Source organism: Acomys russatus, chromosome 10 (assembly GCF_903995435.1).
Source record: "Acomys russatus chromosome 10, mAcoRus1.1, whole genome shotgun sequence".
NCBI classification, from domain to species: domain Eukaryota; kingdom Metazoa; phylum Chordata; class Mammalia; order Rodentia; family Muridae; genus Acomys; species Acomys russatus.
In genome coordinates, this window is record NC_067146.1 from 34,606,164 (window position 1) to 34,621,266 (window position 15,103).

At 44.7% G+C, this 15,103-nt stretch overlaps 2 protein-coding genes across 6 annotated transcripts in view; one reads left to right on the forward strand and one right to left on the reverse strand.

Annotated features, from left to right (window-relative positions):
• Window positions 1-378: 378 nt before the first annotated feature.
• Window positions 379-11,666, reverse strand: Peg10 (paternally expressed 10). Its single transcript, XM_051151973.1, is given in 5 exon segments — window positions 379-2,869; window positions 3,086-3,588; window positions 3,591-4,101; window positions 4,103-4,796; window positions 11,426-11,666. Coding segments are annotated over 5 exon segments (3,168 nt in total). The 5' UTR covers window positions 11,431-11,666; the 3' UTR covers window positions 379-1,414.
• A 203-nt stretch (window positions 11,667-11,869) lies between these two features.
• Sgce (sarcoglycan epsilon) overlaps window positions 11,870-15,103 on the forward strand; it is a 73,225-nt gene continuing 69,991 nt past the window's right edge. For 4 of the 5 annotated variants that reach the window (XM_051151975.1, XM_051151977.1, XM_051151978.1 and 1 more), the window contains exon 1: window positions 11,871-12,050. In XM_051151975.1, coding sequence (XP_051007932.1) covers window positions 11,942-12,050 — 109 coding nt within the window. In that variant the 5' untranslated portion in view covers window positions 11,871-11,941. Of the gene's footprint in view, window positions 12,051-15,103 lie in introns of all 5 variants that reach the window. The other variant, XM_051151976.1, reaches the window with a different exon arrangement.

Below are 15,103 nucleotides of genomic sequence, written 5' to 3' on the forward strand. Positions count from 1 at the left end.
AGAAAAAAAAGAAAAAAAACTTACTAAACTACTTAAACATGTGAGGGTACAGGAGAGATGATATTGATGAAAAAGGAAACTTCACCATTAAGACTCTTTATGACAGGCAGACTGAAATAAAACCATGTTGTATCCTACTGCTCAAATTGTGGCAATTGGGAGATTGCATTCAAACACATTCTCCTATAGGCCCTGCCTCATTCATCTCCTTGCACGGCAGCAAAATGGAGTCTCAGCAATCAGGCAGGAAGGTGACAAATCCTGCAGCAGGATTCATGGCAGTAGGAGAGAATCAAACAGAGGTTAAACAAATGGTTCAAGGTAGTAGCAAGAGACCTCACTCTTAGAAGTCTATATCTTCAGGACGATGCCCAGTGCTCTTAAGTCCTCTTCTTCAAATATATCTTCCATGACAGGAGTGTGGATCTGGGTGCAAAATCATTTCCCCTCTATAAACATCCTCATAGTCCAGGTCACTGAGAGGATGGGTAAAGGGATGCCCAGATGCATATGAAGGCAGACACATGGGTAGGTGATTGCAAAACTCTGCTGGTGTTTCTCCAGCCAATTAAGCAACGCTCAAGTTCTTGCTGAAGATCCTAACAAGTTGGTGACTAACTCAAGCCTCTTGTAAGAGTTTGGGTACCAGATTTAGAAGTCCTTTTGATGTGCTACTCTTTAGCCCTCTTACATGATTGAGAGGTGGTTACAACGTTCTAAAAAACACCCCTAACATACCTGGAGCCACCAGAAGCCTCTGGTCCCCAGGTTAAACACTTTTAAGGAAACAAACCATTACTGGCAGGGCATGATGATGGTTAAGATGTGTCAAAGCCGGAGTCCTTGGGTACGTGTGATTTGCACCAGAATTCGAAGGCACACTCACAAGTCTATCTGAGAGAGAGAGCACTTCCTTTTCAAGCTGAGGTGTTTCGTGTTGCAGAGAACCAGTCCAGTTGCTGCTCCTTGAAAATTAACGGAACCATGAAAATGGAGTTTGAAGATGGTGAAGTTTCATAGGGTGCAGCAAGAGGATCACGGAAGCCTTTCCATACTGCACCAAAGAGTGTGGCTTCCTTCATAAGGCGCCCGTCCTCCAGTGATGTAAAGAGAGTACAGGCAGGTCGTGTCCTCCTCTTCCTCTTCTCTCCCTCTATAAGGAATCAGGATGACCTGTGTTCCATCAGCTTCTCTGTAGACACTTGGCAGCCTGTGATTGAGATGGTGAGAGGTTTTAACAGGAAAACCCAGGCCTTGTCCACTTACTAATTGGCAGTCAAGATGGAAAACAGACTTCAGCCCTGTGTGCCTTTGTGCCTTAGGTGGCCTGAAGTTCCAGTAGCACACAGTCATTGATTGAGAAGCTGCACAGGATTAAGTTGAGGGCAGAGTCTCTGAAGGACACAACAGGTATTTACAAGGTACTACTGTAGGATGGAGGTGGTGGAGGTGGCGGTGGTGGCGGTGGCGGTGGCGGTGGTGGAGGTGGTGGCTGCGGAGGAGGGTACTGGGGTCCCGGAGGCTGGCGGTACAAATTTGGACACCACGTGACCACAACAGGTATGAAGATCGTTCTTCCTTGTCCATCTTGTCCCACTGGGTACCATGCAAACATCACTTGATGACCTCCGAAGGTGGCGTAGATAGGGACTGGGTGGTATCCAGGAACTTGAGGAACCAATTCCGCATAGCTTGCCAGGTGAGCTTGGTCTCCCATGTTTGGAAGAGACAGGCGAAGGTACTGATTTTGGATGGGACGGCTCTGTGGAGCACGAGAATTGTAGGTGACCTGGAGCTTCCACCCTCTTTTCACTTGCATAACTTGGGCCCCATTGGAGGCAACAGTAGGAGTCATGAGTCCATCTTTCACACTTCTGTCCACGAAATTTCGCAGGGCATCCATTTCAGATTCAGGCAGTGAGTACAAATGTCCACTGGGAAGGCTGTGCGCTCCAGGAATTGTCTCTATGTGAGGGTCAACCAGCCGGTTACCCGGGTAAACATGCTCATCCACAGGCGTATACACATTCTGAATATAGCAATACCTCACAGGGTAGAAAACTCTGTAGCCATCCATCTGGTAGAAGAATTGTGGATGTAGATGCTGCTGTGGATGCTGCTGTGGATGCTGCTGCAGATACTGTTGCAGCAGCTGCTGCGCATGTGGATCCAGTTGCTGATACAGCTGCTGCTGCAGATGCGGATCCATCTGCTGATACAGGTGCTGATACAGATGATGCTGCAGACGTGGATCCAGATGTGGGTGCATATGTGGATGCATATGGGGGTGCATATGCATATGAGGAGCCATATGCGGATGCATATGGGGATGCATATGTGGGTGCATATGCGGATGCATATGTGGATCTGGATGCGGATGCTGATGCTGATCTGGAGGCGGATGTGGATCTGGAGGGCCATGTGGGTACGGATATGGAGGCGGACCTGGATAGTCATCTGGACCTGGAGGGTCATCTGGACCTGGAGGGTCATGTGGATCCTGATGGTCAAATGGATCCTGAGGGTCATGTGGATCCCGATGCACCAGCATTTGCTCATCCAGCTGCTCATGTAGCTGTTGAAGATGGTCATGTAGGTGATGCAGATGCTCGTGCAGCTGTTCATGCATCTGTCTACGCATCTGTGGATCCATCTGTAGATACATATATGGATGCATCTGTGGGTGCATCGGCGGATACATATGCGGAGGCAGGTGTGGATGCAGATGCGGATGCATGTGCGGATGCATGTGTGGATGCAGATGCGGATGCATATGTGGAGGCATCTGTGGATGCAAATGCGGATGCAGCTGCGCCAGCAGCTGTGGATGCATCTGTGGATGCATCTGTGGAGGCAGCTGCTGAGGCATCTGTGGAGGCATCTGCGGAGGCATCTGTGGAGGCATCTGCTGAGGCATCTGTGGAGGCATCTGCTGAGGCATCTGTGGAGGCATCTGCGGATGCATCTGTGGAGGCAGCTGTGGATGCATCTGTGGAGGCAGCTGTGGATGCATCTGTGGAGGCAGCTGTGGATGCATCTGTGGATATGGAGGTGGATGCATATGCTGATACAGATATGGTAGTGCTGGTAATAGTAGAGCAGGAGGTATCTGGGAAAACACTCGACAGCGAAAGCGGCAGTAATCAGAGTTGAAGACAATAGAGCGAGTGCTCCAGGTGATGTGGGGATCATGGGTGCTTAGCCATCGAACTCCTAGGACAATAGGAAAGAAGGGAGACTGAGTCACATCAAAAGACAGTAATTCCCGGTGATCTCCTAGGTCAACAATCAGGTGGTGAGTCTCTAGAATGATTGGGCCCGAGGCAATAGGATGCCCATCTATAGCTTCCACCATGATTGGCCAGTCTTTCACCCTTAGAGGAATTCTGTTTTGAATGACATAGTCTTGATCAATGAAGTTGCCAGATGCACCAGAGTCAATCATAGCTCGGACGAACAGGGTGTGTCGGCCCGGGATATGGATCTGGAGCATCACTTGAAGGTGCTGAGTCGTTGCCTCGGGGGGTGGGGACCTTATTCTTTCCGGCCCTGTCGCTGAAGGTCCCTCTACAGCGGGGCCGGGGAGTTTCCCGGCGGCGAATTTTTGGAGGCCTTCGCTGGACAGTTGTCGGCGTAATGGCCTCCGTTGCCGCAGTATAGACATAAGTTCAGTTTGCGGCGTCTTTCTTTTTCTTCCTGGGTCAGGCGCATGCGGGCACCTCCCACGGGCTCAGTAGGATCAGCCTGGTGGTTCTGAGGCATCACCAGGGCCCTCGGTGGGGAAGGCTTGTTTGTAGCAGCGGCAGCAGCAGTAGCAGCACGAGTCATCCTTCTCTCGATGAGAATGCACTGGTTGATCAGAGCAGACAGAGTCTTGGGGAGCTCTTCGTGAGACAGCGCCTCCTGCATGTGGTCGCTGAGGCCTTCATGGTACTGATCAATGAGAGCAGGCTCGTTCCAATCCAGGTCCTGGGCAATCATCTGGAATGCATTGGAATAGTCCACGACAGATCCCAGGCCCTGGCGCAGACGTCTGATCTTGCGTTTGGCAGCTTCACGCCTCTGAGGGTCTTCAAAGACGTGCTTCATCTCCATCATAAAAGGCAGGGTAGTTATGCATCAGGTAACTGGATCGTTCCAGCTTGTCAGAAGCCCAGCGGGCGGCACGGCCGGTCAGCATGCTTGTCACGAAGCATACACGAACACGATCAGCTGAGAAGTCTCTGGCGCTCCTCTCCATAAAGATCTGGCACTGAGACATGAAAGTACTCAGAGTGTCCGGGTTGCCATCAAACTTCTCAGGAAAGTCATCAGAGCAGTCTTCCTCGAAGAAAATGATTGGAGCAGCAGCCGCTGCAGCACCCTGGAGCTCGAGGTCATCGTCACTGTCCTCAGGGGCAGGGATCTGAATTTGTTCAGGTTCTGGTTCAATTTCATCTTCCATGTGTTCCCGGAGGAAGTCGTTCTCTAGTGAGAGCAACTGCATCTGATGCTGCAGGTTGTTGTTCAACTCACCCTGCTGGCCCAGCAGAATCCCGAAGTTGTCATCTGAGAGTTCATCCGACAGCTCATCAGGTCTGCTGTTGCTGTTGCTGCCCTGGGGCCTGTTGTTGTTGTTGTTGTTGTTAGGAGGAGGAGGTGGCGGCGGCGGCGGGCAGTCGGAACCACCCGCAGCAGCCATGGTGGTGGTGGGAGGGGACCTCCCAGGTGTGGCTTCACTCCTCTGGGGAGGCAGCCCAGGATTCTGGGCCCCTCGAGGTCGGCGTCTTTTCTTGGTTTTCAAGACCCGCCTATTCCTGTAAAGGATCACAAAAGCACATATTCAACACACACACATTCAAAGCAGTCACTATAGGTTTTCAAGTATTCTCTGATAATTATCACTTGATAATTAGTCACCAGAACACACACCCTCATGAGAGGGTGAATTATTTTCACAGTCACCAGAACACACACCCTCATGAGAGGGTGAATTATTTTCAGTCACCAGAACACACACCCTCATGAGAGGGTGAATTATTTTCACAGTCACCAGAACACAAACCCTCATGAGAGGGTGAATTATTTTCACAGCATAATGAAAAGCATACTACTTCTTGACGTCCATATATCTAAGTGACCCTCCTCCTAAAAAGTCACCTCTCATTATAATTAACAGTACACAACCTTCATCAGTGGCATGCTCACTCTTACAAACAATAAAAGAAGACTGACAATGGTAAACCAGTAGTTTTTCTTGGAGGTCACAAAGCACCGCAAAAATAAATAGACAAATTATGCATAATAACTCCTAAATTATGCAAGATAATCCAACATCATATCTTTTACTAATGAGAATGTAAGGAGAAAATATTATTCTAATCAATAAGAAACCACCACGCACACACAAGAGATAGGTATTAAAACCACAATGCCTGTACTTATCAGCTCTGAAAAAAACCAAAATATTCTTGGCCAAAGGTCACATAGAGGTACACCCTTAACACAGAAGGTCTAATTATTAAGTCAAACAACAAAAGCTACAAGATTGCTTAATTGCTTTTGTGACCACAAGTCAGCATCCTCAAGAGAATTCCCTATGGGACAGAATGGCATTGAGATGTCAGTTTACCTTATTAGACAATCATTAAGCAAATATTAATTGATGCATTTTAGGAGGAAATGGGCTAATGGTCTATATAATAGGACAAATGTTAAAAGATGCCTGATAATAATACAACTCAATTTTATTATGCTTTAATTAAATAGTGTATGTAGAAGTCACTGAATTATAACTGTGAACTGATTATTAATAAGATTATTAATTAAATAACAAAAGGTAACTATCTGTATAAGCGGGGAGAGTGTTTAACTATTGCAACTTGGGCATCCTGAATCTAAAGATACTTAAAATATATACTTTATTAATCAAAGAGATACAGAACTTTATTTGTACTACAGGTCACCAGTATGTTGTAGCCTTTAGTTTTAATTGAGACTTTTCAGTAGAGCCCCACCCAAAGGCTTGTAAAACTAAGGTGGGGAACCCTGAAGAGGAGATGTGTGTATGAGAAGGAATTGTTTAAATGTTTTCATTGAGTGTAGTGATCATCAGCACAGAGTCAACCTGAAAAACAGGGTTAAATATAATGATATAAATATAATGATTAAAGAGTGATTAATAATTATGTATTTGTAAGGTTCTCAAATCTTAAATAGGAAAATTTTAAATAATTGTAGTAAATAATAAGATATTAAAGTTTTAAAAATGTAATTGGTCCATTTAGCAAACTTCTTAAAAAGTTTAACAGTTTATTGAAGTTAAAAAAAAAGAAACTTTTAAAAAGTTTGAGCTTACAAACAACTTTTAAGTTTCAAACTTAAAACTTTAAAGTTTTAAAAACTTTGTAATTGGGCCATCTAGCAAACTTTTTAAAAAAGCTTAACAAAGTTTACTGAAATTAAAAAAAAAAAAAAACTTTTAAAAAGTTTGAACTTAACTTTTAAGTTTCAAGCTTAAAGCTTTAAAAAGTTTTTAAAACTTTGCAATTGGATAGTTCAGTAAACTTTTAAGAGTTTAACAAAGTTTATTAAAGTTAAAAAAAAACTTTTAAAAAGTTTGAACTTACAACTTGTAAGATTCAAGCTTAAAACTTTAGAAAGTTTTAAAAGTTCTGTTTAAAACCTTAGAAAGTTTTAAAAGTTGTGTTATTAAAAGTTCTAAAACTTTCAAAAAGTTTAAAAGTTTTTAATAGTTAAAAACATTTAATTTAATAAGTTCAATGAAAGTTTAAGGACATAAAGTTAAGTTTAAAAATTTTAAACAAACATAAGTTTAAAAATAAGTCATTTACAAATAAAACCAAAAAAAAAAAAAAAGGTCATTTTTCTCTGACCATGGCAAAAATGGACACTAACTAAACTCCATGAAACAAAAAATATAAAACTATGTTTATTAGAAAAGTTAGGTAATATTTTAACTAGTAGAATATTTTTTTAAAATAGGGAAAACTGACATCCCACATGCCATCTGTTTATCATCTTTGACCCATGCTCCTGCTTTCTCACTGTCCCCATCTTTTAGGCTCCTCCCCTGCCATTTTCCCTTTGTCCAGAGAGCTAGTCCTGTGGCCTTTCTAATGAGTAGAGCACACAGGTGACTAAGTATGACTTCTGTTGTCTAGAAAATAACAATTAATAGAAATTAGAAAAATAGAAAACAAAAAAAGCAAAATTAAAAGCTTTATTAAGATGGTCTCAGCATGGCTTGGTACAGCTTGACCTAGGTCAGGAAGGTTACAAGCTGCTGGGGTGGGCTTTATTGAAGCCAGGTCTAGTGGGCATTAACACCTATAAAAGACAACAACTGATTTTTGGGGGAAAAAAATCAGTAAGATAATTTAAATTGAGATTGGAATTAAGGTAATGGGGGAGGAGCTGCACCATGTGACTTGGAGAAAGGTGCCAGTCCCACCAAGGCACTCAGGGGCATAGCTTTTGTTTTTCAATAACAGTACTGGTTAGGCAATTTAAATACCATCCTTGGCTTGTGAGGTCACCAGTTTAAAATCTGTGACCTTCACTACTCTTGGGTCTCAGGCTTTCCTTGGCGGGGGGGCTTACAATTTTGGGGTGGGACTCTCCCAAGCTGAGTAGTTTAACCAGTAAAAAGTAATAGGGTCCTGGGCAAACTGGTTAACAGCAACTATAAAGAGGTCACGAAAATGTTTTAAAAAGCAATTAGGACAGTACAAGTTGATGAGAGGCAAGGAACATTTTAACTTAATTTTAATCTGACTTAAAAATTGTAGCTCCTCAAATTCCCCCTTAAAGGGATGGACTGGGAATGGGGGTGGGGGGCGTTGCTGAGAGCTCCCATTCCTGAAAACAGAAAGGTCACACTGCATAAGCCAAGCTGCCATCTTCATATATGATAATTAAATTTTAGCCAATTTAGAAATAAGTGCATTTGATTAATTATTAACTTTCTACAATGACTTCTTCAAACTTTTTTTAATCCCCCAACACATCAAAGAATAATAACAAATAAAATCATATATAAATGTCTCATTAGGAAATGAAACACCATTAAGCCACTCTTAGTTACTTTATATTTTTAAGTGTGCTTTTTTTTTGGTATTATGTGGCTTATTTGTGCAATTTAATTTGCATATATTTTCCCCATTTCTTGAATCTCTTTAATATGCAGATAAAATTCCCAAAACAAAGCATGAATCTCAGGCTGTAATTATAAGCATATATTTCCCATAGATAGTTACTCATTGGGGAGGGGCAATAGGAAGACGAAAGCTGGGGGAGCAAACGCCTCCAATTCTCCCCTTAAGAAATCCTGGCTCATAGTCCATAATATATGGAGCCATTTAAAATTTTTTCTTCATTAATTTAGAAACATTTCTATTTGCCTTCTTTGTAAATGACATAGATATTTAATTAAGCCAATTGAAAAATCTATGTCTTGAAATGTAACCATTCTGTTATATCACACAAATTTTTAATGTCAATATATAGTATTAATAACCCACACACCCCAAATTTAAATTAGCTTTTTATGAAAAAAGCTAATTACTTAGGACAGCAAATAACTAGCTTTTTATGAAAAAAGCTAATTACTTGAGACAGCAAATAACTAGCTTTTTATGAAAAAAGCTAATTACTTGGGACAGCAAATAACTAGCTTTTTATGAAAAAAGCTAATTACTTGGAATAACAAATAATTAGCTTTTTATGAAAAAAGCTAATTATTTGGAATATAATTTAGTTGTTTCACATTATAATTACAGCTTACATTACTGGAATTCAAAAACATACTTTTTAAAAAGAAACTTTTAAATGGGGGTGGGGCAGCAACTCAACTCAGGACAGCAAAGCACCATAGAAAAAAGGATCATAAACTCAAAAAACCTTGAAGGCTAGCATCAAGACAATAAATAATTACTTTACTATGGCAATGGCCACTATGTGCCAAGCACAATTTATTATATGTAGGCAGGTCAGTCAGGGCTAATCAGCTAGAATTTAAAGAAAAAAAAAAAAAAAAACCAAGAAAACAAAAACACTTTCTATGCTCACAAACACCTCCTTCAGAGGCTAAGCCATAACACCAAAAACCACTGAAAACTCCTAAGAAACACAGTTCAAACTACTCCTGTCTTCGTATTCACCAAAGCATTTAATTCCAGGAAGTCCAATGGTGTCTTGAGAAAATAATTAAATATAAAAATAATTTAATTTAATTTTTAATTTAAAGTAAATAATTGGCTTAATTGCTTCAAGCCATCAGCTAGGTCTTCTTGCAAGTTTCCATGTCCCAGTATCAAGAGTTTTAATTGTGGGATCATCTTAGTTAATAATGCAAGGCACTTATTAAAAGTGCTTATGCATGCCAGGTATACTTATTATTATTATTAATTATTCTTATTATTTTTATATTTACTAGACACCTGTGGACAAAAAGTAAAACTGCGCAACAGAGAAGCCGCAAGGAGGCGGGGCTGTACAGCCAGGCTCAGACAGGGTAGGGGCGCACTTGCACAAAGGAGGCAAGCTTTGAAGGGAGGGGCTGGAGGGGGGCCCACACTGCGCATGCGCAGGCTGGCTGAGGGTAGTTGGGAGGGGTATTGGGGAGGGGCAGGCCTCTGGGCCTCCTCCTTGGAGGAGCTCTGGGAGGAGCCAAACAGTGAGAGGCGGGGTCTGGGCAGGCCTCAGAGGAGGAGGCGGGCTCAGAAGGCGGGGCCTGGGCAGCCCACCTCAGAGGAGGCGGGGCCTGGGCAGGCCACCTCAAAGGAGGCGGGGCCTGGGCAGGCCACCTCAGAGGAGGCTGGCCTTGGGGCGGGGAATTAAGTAGGCTGGCTCTAAGGAGTCAGCACTCGGGAGGTTGGGCCTGTGGAAGCATGTTCTAGAAAGGCGCGCGACAGGCGAGGCGCGCTTGCGAGGCGCGCAGGCGAGGCGCGCAGGCCTCTCTGAGTAGACACTGCAGAGAAGGCAGGCTAGATGGGCGGGGCAGGTCTGAGACTGGCTGCTACAGGGCTGCAGAATGACTGCACGCCTCCCCCCCTCCCTTCCACCTCCCCCTCCCCATACCCCCTCCCACCAACTCCCAGCAACCAAATTCCTTCTGCGCAGCAACAGCAACCACCATCACCCCCCCCCACCCCGCCACCGCCCCGCGCCCTATCTCGGCCTCATGCCCACCCAGCAAACCAGACAGTTTCCACAAACTGTTGCTGGATGCCAATTCGCGCCACCAAGTCAACTGCGCCAACTGCGCCGTCACCTCGATCAGTCACCATTAGACAAGGCAGCCTATTCTGCCATCTCCAAAATCCAGCACCCTTCCTCCACTCGACTGCCATAGCAGGAGCGGTGTGGACAGAATGTTAAACACCGTTTCTTTTCTTTTCTTTTTTTTTTTGCCGCCCAGGGCTCCATTTTGTCTACCACCACCATCGTGCAGATAGCCGTCCTACGATAAACCACCTCGGAGCTGTACCGAAAGGTGCTGTACCCCCCTCCAGAGAGAGAAAAACTCTCTCGTTTTTCCAACACTACTTTCCCTGTAGCTCTGCGGATTTTATGCTTCCGCAGCAGTTCGTAGCGCATTTAGAAATTCATTTCTTTTTGCGCTTTTGCATTTGGGTAACCTCCTGCCGCTCCGAATCTAGTGCGTGAACCACGAACCACGTCGTGTATCGCCGTGGTTCGGACGGGGTTGTTGCGCCCGAAGCGCCCGTGAGTACAGCGAAGCGGCGCGCGAAGCGCCCATTAGTACAGCGAAGCGCATGAAGCGCCCATTAGTACAGCGAAGCGCATTAAACGCCCATTAGTACAGCGAAGCGCATGAAGCGCCCATTAGTACATCGGAGCGCGTGAAACGTCTATTAGTATTTCGGTAGCTCATGAAGCGCCTATTAGTATTTCGCAGCGCAATGAAGCGCCTATTAGTAAGTATCTCGTAGCGCATGAAGCGCCTATTAATTAAGTATTTCGTAGCGCAATGAAGCGCCCATTGGTTCATCGCGGCGCAAGAAGCGCCCGTCGGCCGCGCAACTGAGCCGCTTGTCCGCTTTTAGCGCATTGAAGCGCCAAAGAGTTGCGGAGCCAGTCGCTTCGCAGCGCGTTTGAGGAGCACATCGCAGATCGGTCTGTAGCTCATGTGCGTCTGCAGCTCATCACTGTCCGCAGCTCATGCGTCTACTGACCAATTCTGGACGCGTGGCGAGTCGTGGAGACCGAAGTCGCGGAACCGAAGCCGTGAGAAGGCTTGCTTTCCGCACTCTCGTCTCAGGGTCCAGCCACTGAAGGCGTGACAAGATTTGCGAGGAGATATTCGGGGGCGCTACTTCATCTCCCGCAGCTCCCGAAAAAAACCGGGGATTGCGTGTGATCGGGATTTTTGTAAAAAAAAAAAAAAAAAAAAATTCCTCACCGCATACTCACCACACGAGGACTCCTCTGCGAGGACTGGAGGAATGACCGGGGTCTCACACCTGGCCAGGAGACGGGTCCACTGGGCGACCGCGGTCCGGAGAAAGCTCCGGACCGCAGCCCTCGCAGTGGACCTCGGCGAGGCTCGGTGGACCTTCTCCGTTGGCTGGTCTCCTCAGGTCGTAGTTGGTCAGGATTCTTCGACACACACCAACTGAAGTTGGAAAAGCGTGTACCGAGAGCCCGGACTGCTTGCCTTATATAGAGAGATCCGAGGGGGGGGGGCGCCAAATCCCAGCGTGCTTCGCGGGCGGTGGGGGCGGAGGGGGTTGCGTGGGCGGGCGCCTGGGGGGATGGGGTGGGGGTGCGGCTGCACCGCTTTGGCCCGCCGCTAGGGGCAGCATGGGCTCAGGAAGGGGGGGTACGTGATACTGATGCTGAACTGGCCAAGCCGGGAGGAAAGAAGAAAGGGAGGGGTGGGGAGAATCGAGGACAGCCGGCCTAGCCAGGCCCAAGAATGCTATTATCCTGGTGGTGGGAGCTGGGAGACCCCTGTGCTTGGACGAGAAAGGGTCGGGGGACACTCAAGATGAGCCCCGCGACCACTGGCACGTTCTTACTGACAGGTTAGTGGCCTGCGCGCGACACGGAGGTTCGGGGACCCACAGGCCGCCGCCGCCGCCTCCCCCTCCCCCACTCGGGTTCCTGGGTACCACGGCGCACCCAAAGGGTACAGGTCCCTCTCTATGCCATAGCCCCCCACACACACACGGCACCCCTCTTTCAGGGCACCCTGTGGCCCACTTCCTGGGCCCAGTGGATTCCTCCCCAGGCTTGACCCCTGGCCTTCTCTTTCTTTCTGCACCCCCCACGGCCCCTCCCTGTCCGGCAGGGCAGGAATTTATCTCCAGTTTCTACTAAGGAGGGTACCCCTCATCCCCCCAGGGTGGTGGTGGACATCTTCTGATCCCTGAAACGGGGACCTGGGGGGTCATTGTCCCTCGGGGTGGCGTGGGGTGGGGGGCTTTACCCCACAATTGAAGCTGCTTGGCCTAGATGGGACATGGCTGGCCAGCTGCCTTCTCTCTCACACAAAGATGAACATTTTTTTTTCCTCTTTTTCTGGAATCTGATTGAGAGAGAAAGACAGAGAGACCACCAAAATATGATGTTTAAAAGACTGAATCCCCCCTTCGTCTTAAGCATATTTCCCGGTGGCGCAAACCTGGTTTTTCTTAGGTTTTACCGAACCGGGAAGCAGAATCATGAAATTCTGGGAGCCGAACAGGGGTGGGGTGTTCAGGTCAGGGTCAAAGCATGGCTGGGGGCCAGAGATGCTGCAAATGGCACCCACTGCCCTACTAAATTCTCTACGAAGGGAAGGCAAGAACAATTGAAAACAGCTGTGGATGCTTCGAATGTAGTTGGCGGGCTCTGAAAGCTTTCAGCTACGGACTGTGGTGCTGATTCAAGGTTTCACAAGGAGACCTCGGCTTGGCTTTCTCCCCGCGCCGCGCCGTTACGCTTTTCTAAATCTTGTGGGTGAATGGATGTTTTGGGGCGCGGTAACCGCACGTTTAAACCTTTGATACAGGTCACCGAGACTCAGCTCCAAGCATTTGATTGACTTGATACATATAAACCAGTAAAAAAAAAATTTCTTTTTATAGTTAGGGAAATTTGCAAAGGGACAAACATTCAAATACGGAAGGGAAGGGATGATAAATAAAACCTTAATGTGGATTCCCACTTAAACTGCCCATAGTGGGGCTGAGAAAATTAACTATCTGTTGCTAATCTTTGTCCAAAAAAAAAAGTTAAGCTTAAAAGGAAAATCAAACTGTCTACAACTGAGATGGATTTATGAAGCACAGATGAAATATATTTGTCTCTCAAGACTAAAACAGCATAATTCAAAAACATCCCTACAGCTTTTTTTTTCCCTCTCTCTCTTAAAGGAAAAAGAAGACTTTGACTCATTGTGTATGACAAGGTAGAAGGGACCTTGTCCTGTACAACGCATTAAGCTTTTTAGCATTAAGCAAAAACTCACTCATTTACTCGGAATCTACTTATTAAAAATTAAGTGTTGACCCCCCCCCGCCCCAGAAAAAGAAATTAAAAACTGAAGATTTCCAAGGGCCAAAGACGTTTATCTAGGAAGTTAGGTGAACATAACCATGTCTTTTGAATTTAAAAGTGTTTACTCTCTTCGGCAAGACGGACTAATTCCAGGGTTTTAAAACAATGTTTATTTAACAGTTACTGTTCTGGTGACCACGGGACTGTCACATGCTTATCAGTTGCTTCTCCTCCACAGTTAATTCACCTGGCAGTTCACTGATAGCATTGGTTTAAAAAAAAAAAAAAAAAAAGAGTGAGATTTATAGCAAACATGGGTAGAAAGTAAGGAAAATTCAAGTGTAAAAAAAAAAAAGTCACCCGTCTTTCAGGGTTTGAACTGATTTGATTTTTCATCTCAAAATTTTAGCCAGGAATATATTTTTAGCTTAAAAAAAAAAAAACTTTGTTGGAATTTTTGAGATAATAGGAATTCTGCTCATTGTTCAAATTTCAGAGGCCACCTTAGTAAAGGCAATCAAGACCCGATCACCTGTGACATCCTCGGATTGCCGTAGTGCCAACAAACTATAGCTAGCTTGCCTTTTTAGACTTCCCTCTATACTTACAGAAGTTTCTAAAAAATATGTCTTTTTCCATAGGGTTGCATATTTTTTCTCAAAATTGAATATTGAATCAAATTAATTTTTTCATGTCTTTCTTTCCAAGAGGCACATTTTGAGCATCAGATATCATTAACTTTACAGTTTTCTTTAAAATAAATAATATCAAATTAATAAATTCTGATTGATGTAGATGAACAGCCATAACACCTAAGTATTTCAAGCCAACAGGCTGAGCCGTGGCTCCCGACCTCAGGATTATAACACGGAGCTATAGAATTCTGATCAACATCCTTGAGGATTTTTATGCTCTACATATTAAAAAAAATTACTTTGCTTCAAATTATGATTTTCTCAGGGAAAAAGCAATAATAGCTGTTTAGGTAAAACTTTCTTGCTAATCCGAAAGAACAAAACAACATTTAAGTGGACAGACAAAATTAATAGATACTTGAATTTTTTTTTTTTAAATCAAAAACAACTTTAAAAACCAATATGTCCTAATACTGATAGGTAAGACTCTCAAACACTCCATGTGAATTTTAGATTTTCTTAGCTGTCTTTCCACATCTGCATTATTTTGTGCCGGCTTTCCACAAGGGTCAGTGTGAAGCACAAGCTATGCCTCTATGCCCTAGTTACTTCACTAGTTACTACTTACTAGCTGTTCTTTGATTTGAACATTTTACCCATTGTTTTTTAAAGAGTTCGCTCTGGAGCTGTCAGTCTCTTTCTTTGCCACCATGGTTAGTTTTCTGGGGGGTGCGGGGGCAGGAGGGAAACTGCTTCGGTGCTAAGTAGGATTTTGACATCGCACATTATATTGCTTCTGTTTGTATATTTTGCCTATGTTATGGCAATTTGCCATCTGTCTGTGAAGCTGTTAATTTATCTCTTATATTTAGGCTTCTTGAGGAGTGGGGAGGATTTGTATTTCAAAGCACAGGTAGAATTTTTACAGGTCAAATACTGGACTACCTATTTGGCCATTTTAT